The sequence below is a fragment of the Electrophorus electricus genome, chromosome 14 (assembly GCF_041902795.1).
Source record: "Electrophorus electricus isolate QZ-2024a chromosome 14, ASM4190279v1, whole genome shotgun sequence".
NCBI classification, from domain to species: domain Eukaryota; kingdom Metazoa; phylum Chordata; class Actinopteri; order Gymnotiformes; family Gymnotidae; genus Electrophorus; species Electrophorus electricus.
The window spans coordinates 16,057,272-16,077,727 of NC_137510.1; the positions used below are offsets into that span (position 1 = coordinate 16,057,272).

The following is a 20,456-nucleotide window of genomic DNA, read 5'->3' on the forward strand; positions in this document are numbered from 1 at the left end:
TGCCTTCAATATAGCTAGTGACAGCATGGTAGCAGCCCCACATAACATTCTTGTATTGCTCCTTGATTTATTGCTATCTGGTTTTTCACTGAGTTGATGTGGTTGCTGTTGGCAATGTTGTGTCACATAGCACCCTGTCTTGGTGTCTTGGTTTGGGTACTAGCTGGCTTTCTTGAAGCTCTCCTTGGTGCAAAACGGTCTCACTGTATGATGATATGGGATACATTGTCTAATGCTCTGCTGAGCACAACATTGGTCTTGAGCAACCCTGTTTACACTGTTCAATATGTTTCTTTATGACCTATAAATCAGACAGAATTACTCTGTTAGCCCTCTGTAGTCAGGTTAATATCTCGCTCTTAATGAGATGTGGGCAGTCTTTTGCACATTTCCCCATCAGCACCACTGGGAAGGAGAGTTGGAACTTTGCTTACTTTGCTCACAGAGACTCAGAGACACAGAGAGAGAAAGAATAAAATAAATAATAAAATGTACATATCCAAGTGCCAATTGGATTGATTATGATCACAGTTAACCTTTTCATTTTGCTTATAATATGATCTGCAAGAATTCACTAAGAACAGTAGAAATTGATCAGTTTTACAGAGACAAAAGCTAATATTGGCTGAGATCATGAACAACAAATGAAAAGATAGAAGAGAGCCTTAAAGACAAACTCTCAAGGATACTTCTAGTATAGCATTAACAGTGCTGAAAAGGATTAACCTGTGAAATGTCATTGTTTTATTACTAGAGATAAAGCATGAGAATGAATGTAGAATATGATGTTTGCAGTGACCCCCAATATGGCTCCTGCTGTCCATTGGCTTTTGCAAGGAGATGTCTGGAAGCTGAAATCTGTCCATAGACCAGCACAGGAACTGGTCTATGGACAGCAGTATAGAATTAATTTCCAAAGAACCAGCAGGAGAATGGCACCAAAATATTGCTTTATGCCTTCCACTCATATGATTTGTATACAGTAATGTGTGAAGGGAAACAAGAGTGAGGCTATGCTTATCCATAATAATTTAACCCTGGCGACTAACTGCAAGTGAGGTTCCTGATTAATTACTGTAAACAGTATTTTTAAATATTTTTCTAATTAAGCCCTGATATGTTATGGTTTGTTTGATCAGGTACAGAATAACTAGACATTCAGAATAACTAGATAACAATATTCCTTCAAAAATGTTTCATTGTAGAAAAATACATACCTCTGCAAGCACTGTCAAAATAAGACTACATTAACAACAACCCAGTACCCCTTATTGACTGTATGACTGAAAAACATTTGGTGTCATTTTTCACACTGTGATAAAAGACAAGTGGACAGATTTAATTGAAATGTCCCCCACCCTTGTGACCCACTGGGCTGTTATTCAGTTTGCCCTTTTTCAGACTGTTATAATCAGATCTTTTGTTCAAATGTTGGCTAGCTGCTCTGGCCCAGAGAGGCCTGGGCAGCTGATATCTGCCTCACCATTGTACTGTTTGTATGAGGCAGCTGCCAGGATTACAACTTTATACTGGAGCAACGGTCACTCTTTCAGTTCTGCCTCCATGGAGATACTGGGATTTTTCCACTTGATCACCACTGAGAAATTTAAATAAGGTCCTGCAGAGAGGATGGTGGGGAACACTTAAGTAGGAAGCAATAATTTAACATTAACACAGAAGAAACATGCTCTGGATTTATTTTCTTTTTCAAATCAAAATTACCAAGCACCAGTCTGCAAACTGAACAATACATTAGGTATTAACACTATATTTTAGGCTGTGGGAGTGTTCCTTCTAGCACTGCAGACCATCTGACGTACACCCTTCTTTCTTACACTCTTCCCATAGGAATACTAAATCTGCAGAGTGCACCCAGGATATGGTCACATGGGAATTTTGTCAGCACTGCTTAGCATTATTGCTTCATACCAGGGGCTATTTAAGTACCTGCTCTAGAGATGAAAGCATCCCTCACTTATAACATGTCTTTCAAAGCTAATGGTTGTTGGGAGGAGTCTGTGCACAAGATAATATCTAAATACCTAAATGGTCTAATGGTCTAATTTAATGGTTTATACTACATTATAACATTAACCTCTTTCACATCATAACACATGACCATAACCCAGAAAATGAGACATTCTTACAATTCATCACATCCCAGATTTATTTTAATAAACTCCTGATGATGATGATGATCAATGTCTTGAAAAACTGACAAAAATGATGTGACTACAATCACTTTTTTTCTAAGTTCTTGCCATAGAGCTTATGATATAACAGCTCAGGCATGGATGCTTTGTTTTTTACTTTTTCTTCTCTTGCCTCATAGTTCAGTCCATATTTATATCACTGTATACCGGAGAAAGAGCAAGAGACAAACCAAGAGAGAGACAATGAGAGAGAAAGAGAAAGAAAGAGACAGAGAGAGAAAGTGAGGGAGGGAGAGAGAGAGCTGCATGCATGTACAGTAGAATGTGCAGACCATGTGAAATCATGTCATCATTGGGTTGGGGAGGCAGTATATTTCTTACAGGGAAGAAAGAAAGGACACTCATGATGCAACACTGTGATGTCATCCATGATTTCATCCAAGAAGCCAAATGATGCCTAAATGTGTTTGCTTTGCTGAAACTGGGTCACTTCTACATGGAACATACAGGGCCTCTCTCTCTGGATCCTGAATCAAACCAGAAAATCTGAACCACTTTCTGCAAATGTTTTGGCATTTGTACTCTCAGCATACTCTGAGCAAATGAATAGTGCACATCCGTTTGAGGTTTAATTGGCATTTCGAACTGTGACATATGTCAGCATGTAATAGCATTTGCCTGATGAGGCTACAGAGAAAATATAAATAAATAAACTGGTGCCATTATAATGCTATCCCTCATGTGAGCAGATGTGTGCTGGCTTGCAATGCTAGTCCAGAAATTCATTATCACTTAAGGTGTTAGGTTGCATGCAGTAACCACTGCCTTCTGCCAAGGCTGCCCATACAGCTACTGTTTAGATTTTTGCTGAGCATCACCATATATCTTTGGAAGCTTCTCATAGCTATAATTAAAGACTTACAGAACAGAACAATTACAGAACAATCATATCTATGATTAAGAGATTGGTTGACAACAATCTAAATCAAAATACTTGTATATTTGAGTAATTATATAAAATTAAATCTTCACTTTTTCATGACTACTTTGCATAAAGCAGCATACCAGTAACAACATGTGCAGAAGAAAATCACAACAAATATTCGTGTTGTTTGATCAGCTCAAGAATTGTTTGATCAGCTCTTATTTTAAACAGATGATTTAATGATCTGCCACCAGAGCAACACATCACATCTAGTGGGGAGAGTACTTCACTCAACAGGGAATTTCTGTATCCTACTCAACCCTGCTGTCTTTGTACATGCAGTCAATGACATTAAGGAGGCTAAGACAGCCTGTACCATCTGGTACCCTTTCCCCCAGGGTACTCTGGTTAGCCAGCTCTACTAGAATAAAATGAGAGGTTGAGTGGGGCACTGGGGAAGAGCCGACAGCAGATTTATAATCTTCAAGTTTCCCAATTGATAAACTGATAATATAGGTTATACAGGACAGAGGTTGGTTCTCAATTCAGTCCTTGGCAACCCAAACCAGACCAGGTGTTCAGTTTAAGATTTTCATATTGAAATAATTTTATTCAAACAGCTCTTTTAACAAGAGACATTGCTTCAAAGCATCTTTGCAGAAATCCAGGTCTAGATCACTAATGAGCAAGTCAAAATACAATGTGACAATGAAAAACTCCCTGGGGTGGCATAAGGAAGAAACATTGGGAGGAGCCAGTTATCAAAAGGGAAAACCCATCCTCCTTTGGGTAACACTGGATAACAGTGATCATAAACAAAAGAATTATAATAAATATCTTGATTTCTTGCACAGGTTCTGTTGGGAGTTGTAACAGAATAACTGTAGACATTTAAGACCAAAGAGACACAAAAGCACATTCTAGGGGAATGCCTAAAATGGAAACAAGACAGTAAAAATCCAACAATAGTGAACACATTTGGACAGATAACATGAAGAAAACTGAAAAAAGACAATCATAAATTCATAAAGCCTAATAGGAAGTTTACAAACATTTATGACTGAGTTGATGGGATTGGAGAAACCTCTTAGCTCCTAATAAAGCTAGCAGTTTTAGGATTCTATGCAAAATGATTCCTCACAAAATTAGCAAAACCCTGTGAACTTTGTCTATTGTAAGAATTTTATCACACAAAACCAAACATACTCACATTTACTAATTAGAATATAATTGAAGAAAATATTGTCATTTGATTAAATAGAAAATCTTTGCTGTGTGTGAAATGGGGGATTACACATAATGACACATAATGACATCAGTTTCTCACTCATGCACTTAACTTAATTCTATTCTTGGTCATTGTGAGGGGTCCTGCTTGTAAGATGTAGAAAAAAGCATATCAGTGGACAAAAAATATATGCCAATAAACCCAATTTCCCTGTCAGTTTTAGTTACAAAATTGTTAATAATTGTTTACAATCTTATCCGGATTTTAATTTTACTCATACCATAGTGTCAGTTTACAGGTCCTTGGAATATCGTAAATAAATATATTTAGGTATAAGAAACGTTTGTGAACCTTTCCTGTAGAAGAACTCCTAAACTGTGATCTAACCCATAATAATAATAATTGACTAAACACACGCAAATCTATTTGCAAAACACCTGTAAATCATTTAAACATTTTATCTGCACAAACAAATTGCCTAAAATAACAAGCAAATAAACTATTTAATCAAAACTTTAATCGTAATCTATAGGGAACATAGAGTAGAAAAACACTATTTTAGAACTACACATCCCATCATACTCAAAAACAAATTCGCTGTTTGTTAGTTCCTTTCATCCAATCAGAATCATATTCAAATGTGACGCAACGAACTTTGTTCCTTTTTTGCGCGAACAAGTGGTGCTGAGGCAGAGTGGAATCTGCGCGCGAGTAGACTTTGGTAGAAGTGGTATTTTTGCAGCATCAGAGGTGGGTGTGTTTGTCATACAAGTGTCATACAAAACGCTGTTTTGCATAATATTTGTCACTAGAAAACCCGGAAAGGCTTTCATTGTTGTATAAGCATTGTGTTAAAGTAATTGGATGTGAAATTGTAAGCTATATATCATAGAAAATTTCATGTTACAACTAGACAATAGGAAAGACAGCATCCTGGATAGAGGTCTGCGTAATGGGAGTTGGTTGGCTTGAATAAATTAATTCACGTCGTTCGTTGCTCGTTAGCTAGCTGCTAAATAGTATGTAAGCAGCCTAATAATCAGCGTTTACGTTTGAAATGGTCTGGTTTAGTAGCAGCAAGATTTGCAGTTAAACTAGCTATTATGAATTAGTGACAAAAAGTAAAATTGTCAGTGGAATTTATTCAATATTTGAAATGTAAGTTAGACACTGAAGCGTGGGTTCAAACCGTTTTTCACTGACGGGCTGTTTTGAAAAAGGCTTGGCTGCTGAATCTAGGGAACTGATTCCACATGAGATAAATATACCGTTATTAATAATATTAAGTTAGTTATGTTTATATTGGCAGTTATTTTACGTTAAAGTGGTCTATCCTGATATTGATAAAAAATCTGCTATAAAAATTCCAAGAGTAATGCCAAGAAATATTAGATGGCAGTCTTTGTCTTTGTTTGCAGCCATTATTTGAGCGCCTGTCAGTGTTCAAATTGTTTGGAGATAGCAAGATAGCTAGACAGCTCTGCTTTACACTAAAAATATTTAGGAACGTATAATTTTCACGGCAGCATTTGTAGACTGTTGATTAAATTGTAATGCTATTTTACTTTTCAAAATGAGACAGACTGGGTGTGACAATTTAGTTGTACCATGTGACCGTCATTATGTAGTCATAACGTTAGCTGTCTTGGGGACAATAGAAATTTTGGTCACATTTAACACAAATTACTGATAACTTATTGATAGATCATGCGTCGACATATTAAAAAAACGAAACGAAGTCACACATTGCTTATTGTTCATCAAATACTGTAGCTACTGTGCTGAATTCATAGATTGCTTGCTAATGATTGTCTGTTATCAGGGAACACATGCATATAAAGGGGTTGGTCAGGATTGTATATCGCTGCAATTTCGGCACTCCATCGATACGCTTGTCATGCTGTTGGTGCTGCCATTGAGTCACTGAAATTGGTCATTTCTGAACTCGGATGGAGGAAAAGCTTCCGTTGTCTTTGTTCATTCAGTGCACAGAATATTCTTTGTTTCCATCTTGCAGCGGCCGTTAGCTCACCTTACACTGATTAATAGGCCCATTGTTTGTGACCTTCATATCGTTTTAGCCATTTCAGATATCTCACATTTTACCTAGTACGGAATAACTTGTTAATACCTTTGCAGCTCTGGTCTCATTGTATGCCTTTCAGCTCATGGTGTGTTGACGGCGACCCTTTATTGCTCGTCTCGCTCAGAACAGACAAGGACAGATTCGGTTGAAGTGAACATCTATTTTTACTCTTTTGTTTGTTTTCCTGAAAGCCAGCTATTAAAATAAGGGGACTGTAATGGAAATAGAATAACGTTGTTCTGTCTGTCGCCTCAGAAACGATTCATTACAAATGCTTGACTGATCAGGCGCCACCACTCCCAAATCCTTGCTTGCTTGTGCAGGGACGCAATCATACATTAACTTTGCATAATGTACGCCTGGATGTTTGGATTTTCCTCACAATTTCACCTCACTTACCTATTTATTACCTTTCCATTTATTTCATTGCATTTGATCGTTTGTTTATGGATTTTATTTAATTCCATTATGCGGTTTGCACGAACCGTTACCAATGATCATCGAAGGTCACCACAGTGATATTTGAACGTCCAATCGCAGGACTTCGTTGTATTTCCTAGTGGCATTATTTTATTTTTCTTTTGGCAAGAGCATGAGACATTGTGTCTTATGTAGCAGTAGTAGTAGAGTATTGGGCAGTGCCTGCTGCAAGGCTAGGCGTGGGATCGTGTAGACTAGTTATAATCTTGCAGGAGAGCGTCTTTTGAGCAACAGGGCAGTCAACGGTTGGGAAGTTCCTTCTGTCACCGTTAAACTTGTTATGTTGCTTTTTTCAAAAGGCATGAACTGAGGCTGGAAGTATTTAATGAAGATTTAATATCCTTTATTTGCATTCATTTTCTAGGTATTTAAAAAAAGTCAAGGTTGAGAGCCCAATGGCGTCCTCTGGAGGTAATCTGGGAAACTAATTTGCTACAATAATGCCTTCAAGTCTGTTTCATATATTTTGCAGTGATTGCCATCGGCTCTAAGTATTCAACATTTTGTTTGTTCCCCTGAACTACAGTGAATACCTTATTTTTCACAGATATTCAGGTTAAGGAGTTGGACAAGCGTGCTTCAGGGCAAGCCTTTGAGGTCATTCTGAGCCCCTCAGCACCAGACCCTAAAGGAGAATTCCCTTTGTCCACCCCCAAGAAGAAGGAGGTGTCCTTGGATGAGATCCAGAAGAAATTGGATGCTGCGGAGGAGAGACGCAAAGTAAGAGTATACTTGCACTGACATAATATTTATGTACATACCTACTTTCATGACTTTCATGTTAATTGGTCATATGTACATTTTCTTTTAAAGTTTACTTTACTTAAAAGCAGGATATATATATTTTTCTAATTTTCTCTTGAAAAATAGCATTTCTTGTGTGTTTGCATGTAACATTAGAATCATGAGGCAGAGGTGCTGAAACACTTGGCTGAGAAGCGAGAGCATGAGAAAGAGGTTCTTCAGAAAGCAATGGAGGAGAACAACAACTTTAGCAAGATGGCAGAGGAGAAACTGAACCTAAAAATGGAAGCCAACAAAGAAAACCGCACAAAACAGATGGCAGCAATGAACGAGAAATTTAAGGAGAAGGTAATAATTTGTGAAAGAAGTTTATTAATTTAACTTTGTAAGTCCTACTGTTACATCTCTGTAAATGTAAAGAATTAGACTCAGACACTGAGGGGGGATCCATGTGCAGGGCACTATACTGGTAATTCAAACAAGAGCCAGAGGCAGGAATCTAAGGTTAGACAGGCGTGGTTCAGAATAAACCAGAATCAGAGACAAGCAACAGTACAGAAGGGCAATGCAAAATTCCAATATCCACAAAAACAGGCAAGAGAGCAACAGACTAAAGCAGCAGGACTACACAAGAACAGCTATGCACAGAAACTGTAGGCGATACATCACAATTGTTCTGAAGTCCAGGAGGCTTTATATAGCCATTATTATATACGATAATAATGAGCTGCAGGTGAGTGAGATCAGCTGCCATGGAGACTATTAGAATTCAGGGGATGAGGACCTCTGGTGGCCAGACGTGTCAAAGCACCTTCAATGCCAGTAAAGCTAAAATAGCAAAATAACTTTATGTAAGTAAAATGAATCTCATTTAATGTTAATCATTTAAAAAAATGCCTCCCCCCCCTGTCATTTCAGGACAAGAAACTTGAAGAAGTCCGAAAGAATAAAGAAACAAAAGAGGGTGGCGAGAATGAGGAGAACTGAGTTTTCTGTGTTTTTGTTTTTTGGCTCTGTTCACTTTAGGGGATAGTACTGGGTTTTTTACGTATCCAAAGATTTATTTTTGTTCCATTATATGGCCCGTATTATGTGCTTGATTTGTGTCCCTCACACTTTTTTAATCTTAGGGCAGAAGCAGGTGCGCTGTCTTTTTTACTATCCCACATCCTTTGCATCCCTATCACATATAAATTTGTCCATTTGCAGCTTTTGACCTGTAAAATAAGCAGTGTTTTACCCTAAAGGGAAGCATGCATGTGTTATGCATAGGTCTCTAACTTTGTCTGTTGCATTGTGCAAATTGACTTGTACCTGTGTATGTCAAAACTGCATTTATTTCAGCTTAATAAAGTGCAAAGTTGTTTGTTATGGTAACAGTTTTGGATCTTTGCCTTTTTGTAAATATTTATCTCTGAACAAATTTGGTCTATATGACTGTCTGTGATTGTATGTTTATATATGGGCACATTCTAGAATAAGTTACACGAATACTGGTAGACTTTTGAGAAAGACCCATAGTAATATTAGAGCAGACTGATAAACCTGTACTGTGATCTTTAGTTGATACCCATAAACATATTATATTGGACCATACATCATCTCTGATAAAGAAAAAACTACATTGCTGTTGCACACATGAAAAGGACACGAGCGTCCGCTTGTGGTAGATTCTGCGTTTTGTCTTGCTGGCTCTGCTAGCATCCCGTGTTGAGCACGAACTAGCTAGCGTCCAATCTAGACGATCAACACAGAGCTATCCCACACAAATCGTCATTAAACAGGTTCCATCGATAACTCTTAAAATCTTCTTAAACACAAAGAATTAACGTCCCACGTGAATGGCCTCGACGCACCAACAACTGACATGATAACGTTAGCCGCATAACATTGTTACACCGTGTTTTTTCACTCCCTCCTGAAAACTAATTCTCTCTCTATAATAGAGGATTGGAGCGCATAAACTCGTCACCTAGTGTCTGCCTTTTAGAACAGCCTACATGTATGGGAAAGATGAAAGAAAAATACAAAAAAGAAAGAAATGTAGGTTCCTCTTCCTGTGGTAGCACCCTCGTAATTCCCACGTTATATCACACTGTGCTGACACCTACTGGCAAATTAGATGACAATACATACATTATAAATGAAAAGAGGTTTTGTTCCAAGTTGCTGAAGTTAGACATGATCTGTAATTTTATGAACGCAAGCTGGTTTCTAGAGTTGATCATCTTATTCCCATACAAAACAAATACTGCACATGTCTATGCTGAAACCTTTTGACAGAGTTGCCACTGAAGGCAATAACTGGAAATGTAGTATAATTATGCACTTTCGTATAAAATACTATAGGAACAAATACATGTATATAACCTTAAACATATATGTTAGTGTTTTTTAAACATTATTCTTTATTCTTCTGTCTTCCCGAAAAATTCGAAGTAGTTTAGTATTTACCAGCTGCAGTTATGGTGGCAATTGCAGTTATTAAGTATTTACAGAACAAACTAGACATTCTAGTTTGTATTTACAGAACAGACTAGACATTCTGCCTTGTCAAGTTATACCTTATATATAGGGTGGAAAATGTTCCCTTTAGCAATGTAAAATGACAATTTTGAATAAGTTGAATTGCCCTATTATTTATTAGTACATTTGAATTACTATTAGGATAGTGTATATGTGGTTACATTTTAGCCAGAATAGCACTATCTTTACTATTGCATGATGTCAAAAATAACCTCAGAAAAGGAGCATCAATGATCCAGGTGATAGGCTTACTTCCTGCTCACTGAATCGAACCACTGGAAGTAGAAAGCAGAGAAAAGACTCACGGGCCTGCTGTCTAAAGTCATGATGAAGGAGCTCCATTCACACACACAGAGGCTTACAAAGCCACATTGTCAGTATCACACCCTTGTGTGGGCAACATTCCACATAACTCCTCTGTCACGTTAGAAAAACAACAACCTTATTTCATAAAGTGACAATATTACGATTTGGCTTACTTAATTATTACATGATAATCATCCATGATTTTTTTTTTCTCCAACAAGTAGTATCAAATTTTCATCTGACAACTCTGTCGACGTCTTTCGCACTGAATCACCTTTTACCAGGGCGACGTTAGTAAAAAGCGTTTTTTTAGTCTCCTCATACAGAGTACAGGCTGCAGTCGATTAACAGCCTTTGGTATTCTCGAATTAACTGCAGAACAGGAAAAGAGGGTGTTCCACACCCATCTGATTGGACGAACCACCTGCCAATCAGCAATACAGCCATCTGTTTCTCTAGGGAGCTGTCAAGAACCTCACCCGCAGCAAGTTTATCTTCAGATATTTTATTTTCATCATGCTATTTATGTCTTATGTCTCCATATACGCACATGTAAAACCATCTTTAAAAGCTTTTCACTGATTTAACGGATTATCTATTGAAAAGGTAAGCCGGCCCCAACACCGATGTTAGTCTTAGATCAGGGTAACGTTAGCTAGCTAGCTAAATATAAATACGCTTCCTTATATCTATTCATATATTGAACAGGCTTTTTCAGAAATGCAGGCTGTACGTAAACGTCCATAGTGTCACTGTAGTCTTTTTCCTCAATGGCGCTAGCTTCAGTGCTTGCAACAGTCTAAAGATCAGATTAGCCAAGTAATTTTTCACAATCAGCGTTAGGTATCGTTAAAGGTTTTTTTGCTTTTTTTTTTTTTTTTTTTTTTTTTTTTTTTTTAGCATGTTTTACTGACTTTTCTGCGAAGGTGGTTTCCCTCCGATTTTGCTCAACCCAGTAAAAGGCAGTTGGCACCTTTTCCTGTAAATGAACCCATACAAATAGGTGTCCTATCCTAGCTAACCCTTTTCCACACTTGAGGGTGTGGAGAATGGATTTCTGGATGTCGGATGCAATCATTAAATTATTCACGTTTTACTGACATTGTGGGGGTTCGTTGGGATTCTTTAATTACAGCCGTTTTCAGTCGCTTCCAATGGCCTTTGGACCTCTGATTTAAAAAAATTGAACCACCTTAAGACACCGCACGATGGTTCGCGAGAACTATAAAGGTGACATTACGTAATCGGTTTCCATTCATTGTGTCACAGTGAGAGATTACTTCTAAATAGAGACTGTCATGATAATCAATTTGGTATTAGCTTGTTCATTTGTTTCCCCACTCCATTCTGCACTCGTTTTTTTTTTTTTTTTAAATATATAATTTTATTGGTTTTAATCTGATAAATGGTCACATACGCTTCTTACGTTGCCAAAGATACTTGGATACAATACTTGGAAATGCATATCATTTAATCATTTAACATATATTCAAAAACAACAAATTTTTACTCTGTTATATTAAATTTACATTTTTGTATGTATGTATGTACACACTACAGATCCCAGAGTTCTCTGCTGTGTTCCCTCTCACCATGGCGACAGTAGTGATGGAGCAAATTGGTCGTTTGTTCATCAATGTCCAGCAGCTTCGCCAGATTCCCCAGTTCCTGGAGTCTGCATTTCCAAAGCTGCCCTGCACCGTGACTGTCAATGATGTACCCTGGGTATTCAAAGAACCCCACATATTCACAGGCTACCGGTTGCCTGACCAGAGCTGGCGCTACTACTTCCTCACGCTCTTCCAGAGGCACAATGAGACAGTCAATGTGTGGACTCACCTGCTGGCTTCACTGATTATCCTTGTCAAATTCCGTGAAGTGTCGGAAACAGTGGACTTCTTGCGAGACCCCCACGCCCAGCCACTCTTCATTGTGCTTTTGGCAGCGTTCACCTACCTGGTCTGCAGTGTGCTGGCCCACCTGCTCTCAGCCAAGTCTGAGCTCTCCCACTACACCTTCTACTTTCTGGACTACGTGGGCGTGGCTGTCTACCAGTACGGCAGTGCCCTGGCCCACTTCTACTATGTGGTTGAGGAGGAGTGGCATACTCGAGTCCAAGGGCTCTTCCTGCCGGCTGCTGCCTTCCTGGCTTGGCTGTCCTGTGCGGGGTGCTGCTATGGCAAGTACGTGAGTCAGCGCCTGCCTAGATACACGCACAAGTTCTTCCAGGTTGTGCCCTCAGGCTTGGCCTACTGCTTAGACATCAGCCCAGTGGTGCATCGCATTTATCAGTGTTACAGCTCTCCTCAGAGCTGCATCGACCAAGCCGTGACCTACCACTGCTACCAGATCCTGTTCTTCTTGGTGAGTGCCTACTTCTTTGCATACCCACACCCGGAGTGCTGGTTCCCTGGGCGGTGTGACTTCATTGGTCAAGGCCACCAGATATTCCATGTGTTCCTGGTGCTGTGCACACTCGTGCAGATCGAGGCTGTGCGCCTTGACTACAGTGAGCGGCGGCCCCTGTATGAACGTCTCCATGGCGACTTGGCTCATGATGCCGTTGCTCTCTTCATCTTCACGGCGTGCTGCAGCGCTCTGACCGCGTTCTACATGCGCAAGCGAGTTAAAGCCTATCTAGAAGAAAAGCAGGAATAGCTGTCTTGAGGAGGCAAGGATTGAGGAAAAGGCACCATAACCTCACTGGCCCTGAAGGAAAAGATCACACTGGTATACTAAAGACACAGAATGTTATGGACAAACTGCTGTTAAATTGTGTCTTGTGGATATGAATGTGGGGAGTTGTTTGTTTTGTTCTTTGTTCCATATCCTGCCATAATGTATTTTCAGTCAGCAACATAGTGTTTATATCTACACTGCACTTCTACCTTAAAACTCTCAAATTAAGAAAAAACCTGGAAGTGAGTAAGGAGGTTTTGTTCTGATATCTGCTCATGTTTTGCTCTAAAGGGGTCAGTGAGAAGCCTTTCGCACCTAGCATAAATATGCGGTTAATTTTGTGGGATAAAAGTCACTGCAAATGGGATTACGAAGAGATGTAAAGAGAATCTTTGTGTAACACTAACTGACTATGTTTATGTAGCAGTAGTGAGAATTGAGATTTTTTTAAAGTTGGACCCAAACAAGTGGTGCTTTAAAGTTAGGCAGTTAGAGTATGGTTGCTAGAAGAGATACTTGAAGGCAGCTTTTTCATTCATCAGGACCAATAGCCAATTCTGTATTGTATATTTGGGCAGAAAAAATCAAAAGCAGTCATTCCACTTCAGTTGCATCATGCGTGAGCTGAAAAACACAAAAGAGGACTATGCTGATTGGTGTCATGCCCTTAGTTACACTGTTTTTCATGAGTTAAAACAGTGAACTGCAATTACTGAGTGTTTTGTTTGCCTCCAACATTGTTGTCCCATGTTGGTTTAAATTAGTTTGCCTACTTTTTTCAGATGGTACATTTGCCAAAATGTTTTAGGCTTATGATTTTTTTTTTACTACATCATGGTCCTGTAAGGCAGGTCGATTTTACTAATGTATTTGTCCCACATTAAACATTTGAAGGATCCTTTCATTTGTTTATGTTGTTAAAAGGGGCCTTGAAAAGTCATTGCATTTTATGCTTTTTTGTAAAGAAATCATTCTTAAAAGTTAAATTTCATCCATTGTTGAGTAAATTAATTGATTTTAGGCCTATATATAATTTGAGATCTTTATTATTAACATTTTGCCAAAGAGGCTTCAAATGAATTGAAGACAAATTAATGATGTGCCCTTGTTAATTTAAATGTCTGTCTTTGTTATCAGGATGCTCCTTTTGTACCCAAAGGGCTACATTGTCAGCGTTTGCCTTTACATACTTCATGATGTCAATGCCTTTGTGCATATTGCCCACTGCTTGATGTTTCTAGTAGTTAAAAAATGTTGGAATGTGTGTTCTGATGTACCTGAGTACATGCATGCATTCATGGGCAAGTGTAGGTGTGGTGAGTGTGTATGGTATGTATGGTGTAAGTATTCCACTTAGTTCCTCGTGATAAGAAATATGACATTTTTTTGGTCCAACACTCACACATACTTTAATTACATGTTCATGTTATTCAGAATTCTGCATGGCCATCAAATTGAAAATGGCGCATGCTTCTCAGTTCTCTGTTGTGATAGATAATCTGCCACCAGATCATGGGCCAGTTTCCCAAAAACTTTATTTTAGTGCAGACATCACTGCACGATAGTAGAAAAGCACTTTTGGAACAATCTACTTAATTGGGGATCTTGATACTTAATTGCTTTTTGGAGACCGCACAGTGCGGTTTTGGAAGATGGCAGTGTTTTGTGTACTGTAATTGCACCAGCAGAGTATGATGGATATGATGTCAGTGATAGATGCACTCACAGACTGTTGACATAATAGAGTAGGGTCTCAGTCTGATGAAGTGACTGATGGATGAACTGATGATGATGATGATTTCTATGGCAAGAATTGTGTCATAAAATGATGTCAATGTCAGCAATTTCTTTGTAAAGGCCCCAAAGATAAAGATTATTAAGCAGTGACCAAGTATATTACTTATGGGGCTAATATGTAAGTATTAAGTATTAAGTGCCACAAGAAATCTGATGAGCAGTAAGTGCTCATTAGCAGACCTGCAGCCTATTCAGCACCATTTGATGCAGCTAATTTACCCTGTGTGAGAGAGAATGAGAGAGACTTTAATGCTTATTAAAAGCATTGGTGCACATGCTGAGGGAAGGCAAAGAGCTGACTTGATGTCATTGAGGAAACAGCAAAAGAGGAGGTGAGCCCAAGACATAACCAAGCTTGGACTTACTGCCTGTCTGCACTTAGGCTGCAGTTGAAATGGACAACCCCACTAAACCTCATGACTGACTCTGTTAAACTGTGGACCTAGTTTATAATTTCAACAGGAATAAGTACTTGGCCCCTGATCTCTGATTCAGCAAAGGGATCTAAACCGGTTTTCACATACTTGTGCTTTAAACATTGTCATGATGGTTGGGGTTTTGTGGGCTCTGGTAAGATCGTGGCAAGACATTAATCATGGGAAGAGTTCATTTATTGTTTCCCCTGAGCTAGCAGTGGTGGGACCCTCCTGGTGCTCAGTGGTCTTAATGCTGAGCTCTCACATGCTGACTTGGGCTAACACTCTTTAATACATGTCCTAATGTGGAGTTAGGCAAAGATCAAGAATGTATATTATCTACTTTAAAAGTTAAAACAATGTATAAAACATACTTATGTTGATGTAATGTGGAGTTTCAATAAAACAACATGCTATTGCTCATCGCCCTTTCATTTCAGACTGGGGCTGTTTGGCCTTTTCCCATTGTTTTTCCACTGATGTCATGAGGTCTTTCAATTCATAAAATTGGTTAAAGTATTACAAAATTTGTAATGTTTGGTTGTCTTCCATGTTTGCCTGGTAAGTCCCAGTGTCGCAAGGATATATGTTCTCAAAAGAACACAGGACAAAATCTCTGACATATCCAGGCCACTAGGTGTCAGTATATCAGTATAATGGCTGTTTGATCCTCCTCTGGCCGACAGTAGTCACCACAATAATAACAATTTTAAGAGAAAAATAAGTAAAAATGAAAAAATAAGTTAATGTCTAATCCAATTTTTTAGAGGTCCTAGTCTTGCACCAATGGTGTGCACGTGTCCAAAACCCATCCTGCAAGAGAACGTCTATTAAGGGCAATGGAGAAGTATTTGGCTAGGGTGGAGGTGTGGTGGGCTACAGCAGGGGACATCAGGGGGTGGTGGGAGTAGCCATGGCAGCTGAGATGGGTGGAGGCTCAGTAACATCATGACATCCTGCAAGAGAATGTCCATTAAGGGCAACGAAGAAGTGAAATGTATAGCACAGTAATCAAGAAATTCATAGAAGAGGCAGATTTTACTGATGACTTAAGCCTACAAAAAGCCAGCTGTGAGCATACTGACATTATATAATCAGAATGATGTTATTATTAAATTATTAATTTGCACCAATTTAACAATTAGTCCACTAATTTTTAATAGTTTAAACCAATTTTCATTTATTTAACATAAATTACATAATGCATTATAGCCACAAACCTTATACAGGAATGGGAAGCACTTTGCCCCAAATAAAAAAAAAATGTTATTAAGTTTTCTTTTTTTGCCCTTTCACCCAGGGATCTAAAAAATCACATACAATGTATTTTTATGATGACAGAGTAAGATCACCATACTTCCACATTGTTTTGAAGAAATAATGTAATGAGATGAGATGTAACAGTAAATACCAAATATGTAACAATCAGCCAAAGAATGTATAGGATCATTCAAAGAATGTGTAATATCATCCAAAAGAATAAGAAATTTGTTGACATTTAGTAGTTAAATATACCTGCATGGTGTCCTACCATCAGGTCCTTAACCAATTGTGGTACATTATGCAGCAAGATCAGTGTCACGGGATGTCCCCCCCCCACAAGTCACGTGGTACGGCCTGCCGCGTGCGGGGGGGGTCACCCATGTTTGTAGCCACACCCCCGTGAAGGCACGCACATGTACGGGGTTACGTGTTAATGTGTGTTTGTCTATTTAAATCTATATGTTTTATTTAATAAGTGTTTCACTTCGAGGGAGTCTGTGCATCCTGCTCCACGCACACTGGCATTCGGGCCAGCGACAACATTACAGAATGACTAACCAGCACATAAGTGTTTGTTATGACACTGTTTTCCACCCATAGATGGAGTTTGCCTCAAGTTTTCAAGTATGGGAGACCAGAGCAAACTGGATGAGCTGACAACTGATATTAAATCCAACAGCAGAACAGCCAGAGAGCTTGAAAAACCAAAGAATAGGAACAATACCAAAACACCAAGTCCACCCAGAAAATAGCATTGGCTGAGCCTGGGTAACTACTGCAGTAAGTAGAGTTAGAACCACAACTCTCAGGTTTGCCAAGCTGACACGTTAACAGAACACCACAGAGGTTGTGCAAAAGAGTTTAATGTAAAGAAAGAGACTGTCAAGGGAAAATGGGCTGACGTGATCAAAATGATAGAGCAAAAGGACAACTGACAAAAACCTGAAGGAGTCTAGAGAAAGAGAAAGTGAAAGACAGCCCAAGGGCTGGGAGAACTCTGTTAAGGGTTTGTAGGAACTCAAGTGTGAAGAAGGCATGTCTCAAAGCTTAAGGAGAAGCTTGAAAGTCCAGACAGGGAAGACACCCAAGAAGCAACACTTGAGGTCTCTACCCAAAATACCAGCCTTGTCATTTTTTTTTTAAGAATACTTAAAATAAAACCCAACCAAACAAACAAACAAAAAAAACCCCTAAGCCCCAGGGAGCCTGTGAGTCACTCTTAATTACTCCTGAATACTTTGGGGCCACTCTCTGCCTCCCTCTGTTGGCTATAGATGACCTAGCAGATGACTCAGCCCTGGACTGGGCCCCTACAGTATGCTCTTGTTGAAGGCCTGTTAATCCCAATTAAGGTCAATTGGAGGAAGCTGATAGTTTTTTTAACTGCAAATTTCCTTACTGCAAATCTTCCTCCAACTTTTTCTTTTTTTTTTTTTTTTTTTTTTTTTTTTTACTGCATTAGATGGTAGTATTAATTTAACAGCTATGAGCTTGAGTGACTCAGAGAAGCAGGTAGATGTATTTATTAATCAGGCTTTTAAAGGTAAGCAACTATGATGGTGGGATCATTGTTCAGTACATAAATCATTGAAACATTGCATTGAACCAGTTTATAAGAACTAATAATGTAGAAGACTTTATACTTTACATTTACATTGTACATTTTTGGCATTTAGTAGTCACTCATCCAGAATGACTTAAAAAGGGCATTTACTCATGGAACATATCCTAGTCAGTATAGTAGAGTCAAAGATAGGTTAGTCAAAGATACCGCTGCACTAGAATACTACTAAAATTCAGGAATCAATGCTGAAACTTAGAAGAAATACCAAACGAAATCAAACAATATCAAACAATAAGTACTAGGGTGTTGGGTTATTGAACAGTAGTATAAAAATTCCATAGGTACAAGATCAATGATCATATAAATGCTCCACAAATAGATGAGTCTTCAGTCTGATGAGTCCTCAATCTGTGTTGAAGACAGCAAGGGAATCTGATGTGCAAACAGCCATTCCACCATATAGGAGCCAGGGCAAAGAATAGTCTTGAAGCTTGTCTTCCATGAGACTTGAAGCATGGAGCTTTTAAGCTGAGCAGTAGAGAGAAAACCAAAGCACACTAAAATCTCAAGATAGAGTTGTCATAATTCATCAGTTCAGTACTGTGTCTGCCCCCAATTCACATTGAGGTACCATGCCTGCAGTGAGTAATTACAGCTAATAACAGCTTACAAGCAACTAGGTCCAGACTAGAAGCCTCGAATTTAACAGAATGCAAGGCAAAAGTAATTATACTCAGAACCTACCTTAACCAGAGGATAATCCAAGAGAGAGAAACCAAAGCACACTAAAGTCTGTAGTGAAGTGTCAGAGTTCAGTGCATGAGTTCAGTGCTTTTGCTGATGACATTTTCTTAATCATTTTTATTTTCTTAATTAAATCTATAATGTTTCCTTTGCTTGTAATTCTACAGTGTCACACATTCATTCTGTGTGGTTCCATGTACATTCCATGCAGTGTCCATTAGCAGTAAAATGCCTTGCCACTGGAAATGACAAATCCTTCATTTTGGTTGTCCAAAGGTGTTCAACAAACAAACGTCCCAAGACAGATGGGCCCATTTTAGCACCCATACCACTAACTCTTATTTGTGAGTAGTACTTGAAGTCAAAGGTGAAGCAGTTTAGAGTTATCATGAATTATGAGAGTCTTGAATGAATTAAGAGAATATCCTTGGGAGATTTCTTCTTAGGTCTTTCATCAATAAAATGCTTTGTTTCTGAAACCATCTTCACTAGGGATGACAGTATATAAATGTTTATAGTTTTTCAAAAACGTAGGGAGTAGGTAGGTAACATTTTTACTTTAGGCATTGAAGGATTTCTAGAAAATGTGAAGTCTTTAACATATGTAGGTAAGAACTGAACAATTAGTTGAAAAATTAGTTTAAAAACTGGCAGAGTATTTCTGTTGGGCAAGGACAAGCAGACACAGTACGATGACCAGGACTGTGTTCCTTATGAATTTGAAAGTGAAGATAGAAATGGATACAGTGAGGATTATCTACAATAAGTTTCCAACAATCTTACAGTAAGAATCATCAAGGAGGTGTCCTGCTGAAATGATATGATTAATAGTGGATTGACTGTAACTGCAGAATGATGTCAGAGGTGTTCTGCCTATAAATCTTGGTATCAGAAAGCTGTGTTATTGCTTCCTTCTTGTAAAGATCCTTTCTCCATACAACAACAGCTCCATTCAAAATGTCACTTCTTTTATTTTACTAATTTCTATTTACTTCTTGCTTCTAATTTTTCTTTCACAGGTATTAAAAAAATTGAGTGCTTCAAATTCTTTTGTAGGAGGTGTCTATGAAGACTTAGTTTAGTTAAATTTAGATAAGTCAAGGTTTTCACCAGTGTCATGATGTGTGTATAAAGTGTCTTGGATGATTTTATTAAATAAGCATGTAGTCTTAAAGAAAAAAATCTTTAGTGTCAGCAATGAACTTAAATGGAGAAAGAGAGAGAAATACTGAAAATTGTTGTGAAGTACACAAGGTTTCTGATGTGTTTGTATGTGCATATATTAATATATTACTACACATATATGTAATACTGCACCACATCCAGGCCTCTGGTAGAAGTCTCTTATTATATAGCCTGTACTCAGGAAGTCTTTACATTTTGCAACAAAAACTACCACAAGGTGGCAGTCTTGTCAAGCCTTAAAAATATTCTTTAATGCAGCTGCTAAATATTTTAACACTTCTGTTCCATTAACATAGTGCTATAATACTGTCAGCTATGCCTACATAAATCCACCCATAGCCCCAGGAAACTGATTATGGA

The 20,456-nt window shown here is 38.4% G+C and overlaps 2 protein-coding genes across 2 annotated transcripts; both read left to right on the forward strand.

The window, feature by feature from the left end:
* The first annotated feature begins 4,961 nt into the window (after nt 1-4,961).
* stmn1b (stathmin 1b) lies at nt 4,962-8,993 on the forward strand. Its single transcript, XM_027001520.3, has 5 exons — nt 4,962-5,056; nt 7,237-7,283; nt 7,420-7,592; nt 7,773-7,964; nt 8,535-8,993. Exons 2-5 carry the CDS (start codon nt 7,268-7,270, stop codon nt 8,601-8,603), a joined length of 450 nt encoding a protein of 149 aa, XP_026857321.1. The 5' UTR covers nt 4,962-5,056; nt 7,237-7,267; the 3' UTR covers nt 8,604-8,993.
* A 1,910-nt stretch (nt 8,994-10,903) lies between these two features.
* On the forward strand, nt 10,904-15,759 carry paqr7b (progestin and adipoQ receptor family member VII, b). Its single transcript, XM_027001624.2, has 2 exons — nt 10,904-11,054; nt 12,009-15,759. Exon 2 carries the CDS (start codon nt 12,042-12,044, stop codon nt 13,104-13,106), a length of 1,065 nt encoding a protein of 354 aa, XP_026857425.1. The 5' UTR covers nt 10,904-11,054; nt 12,009-12,041; the 3' UTR covers nt 13,107-15,759.
* Nucleotides 15,760-20,456: the final 4,697 nt, after the last annotated feature.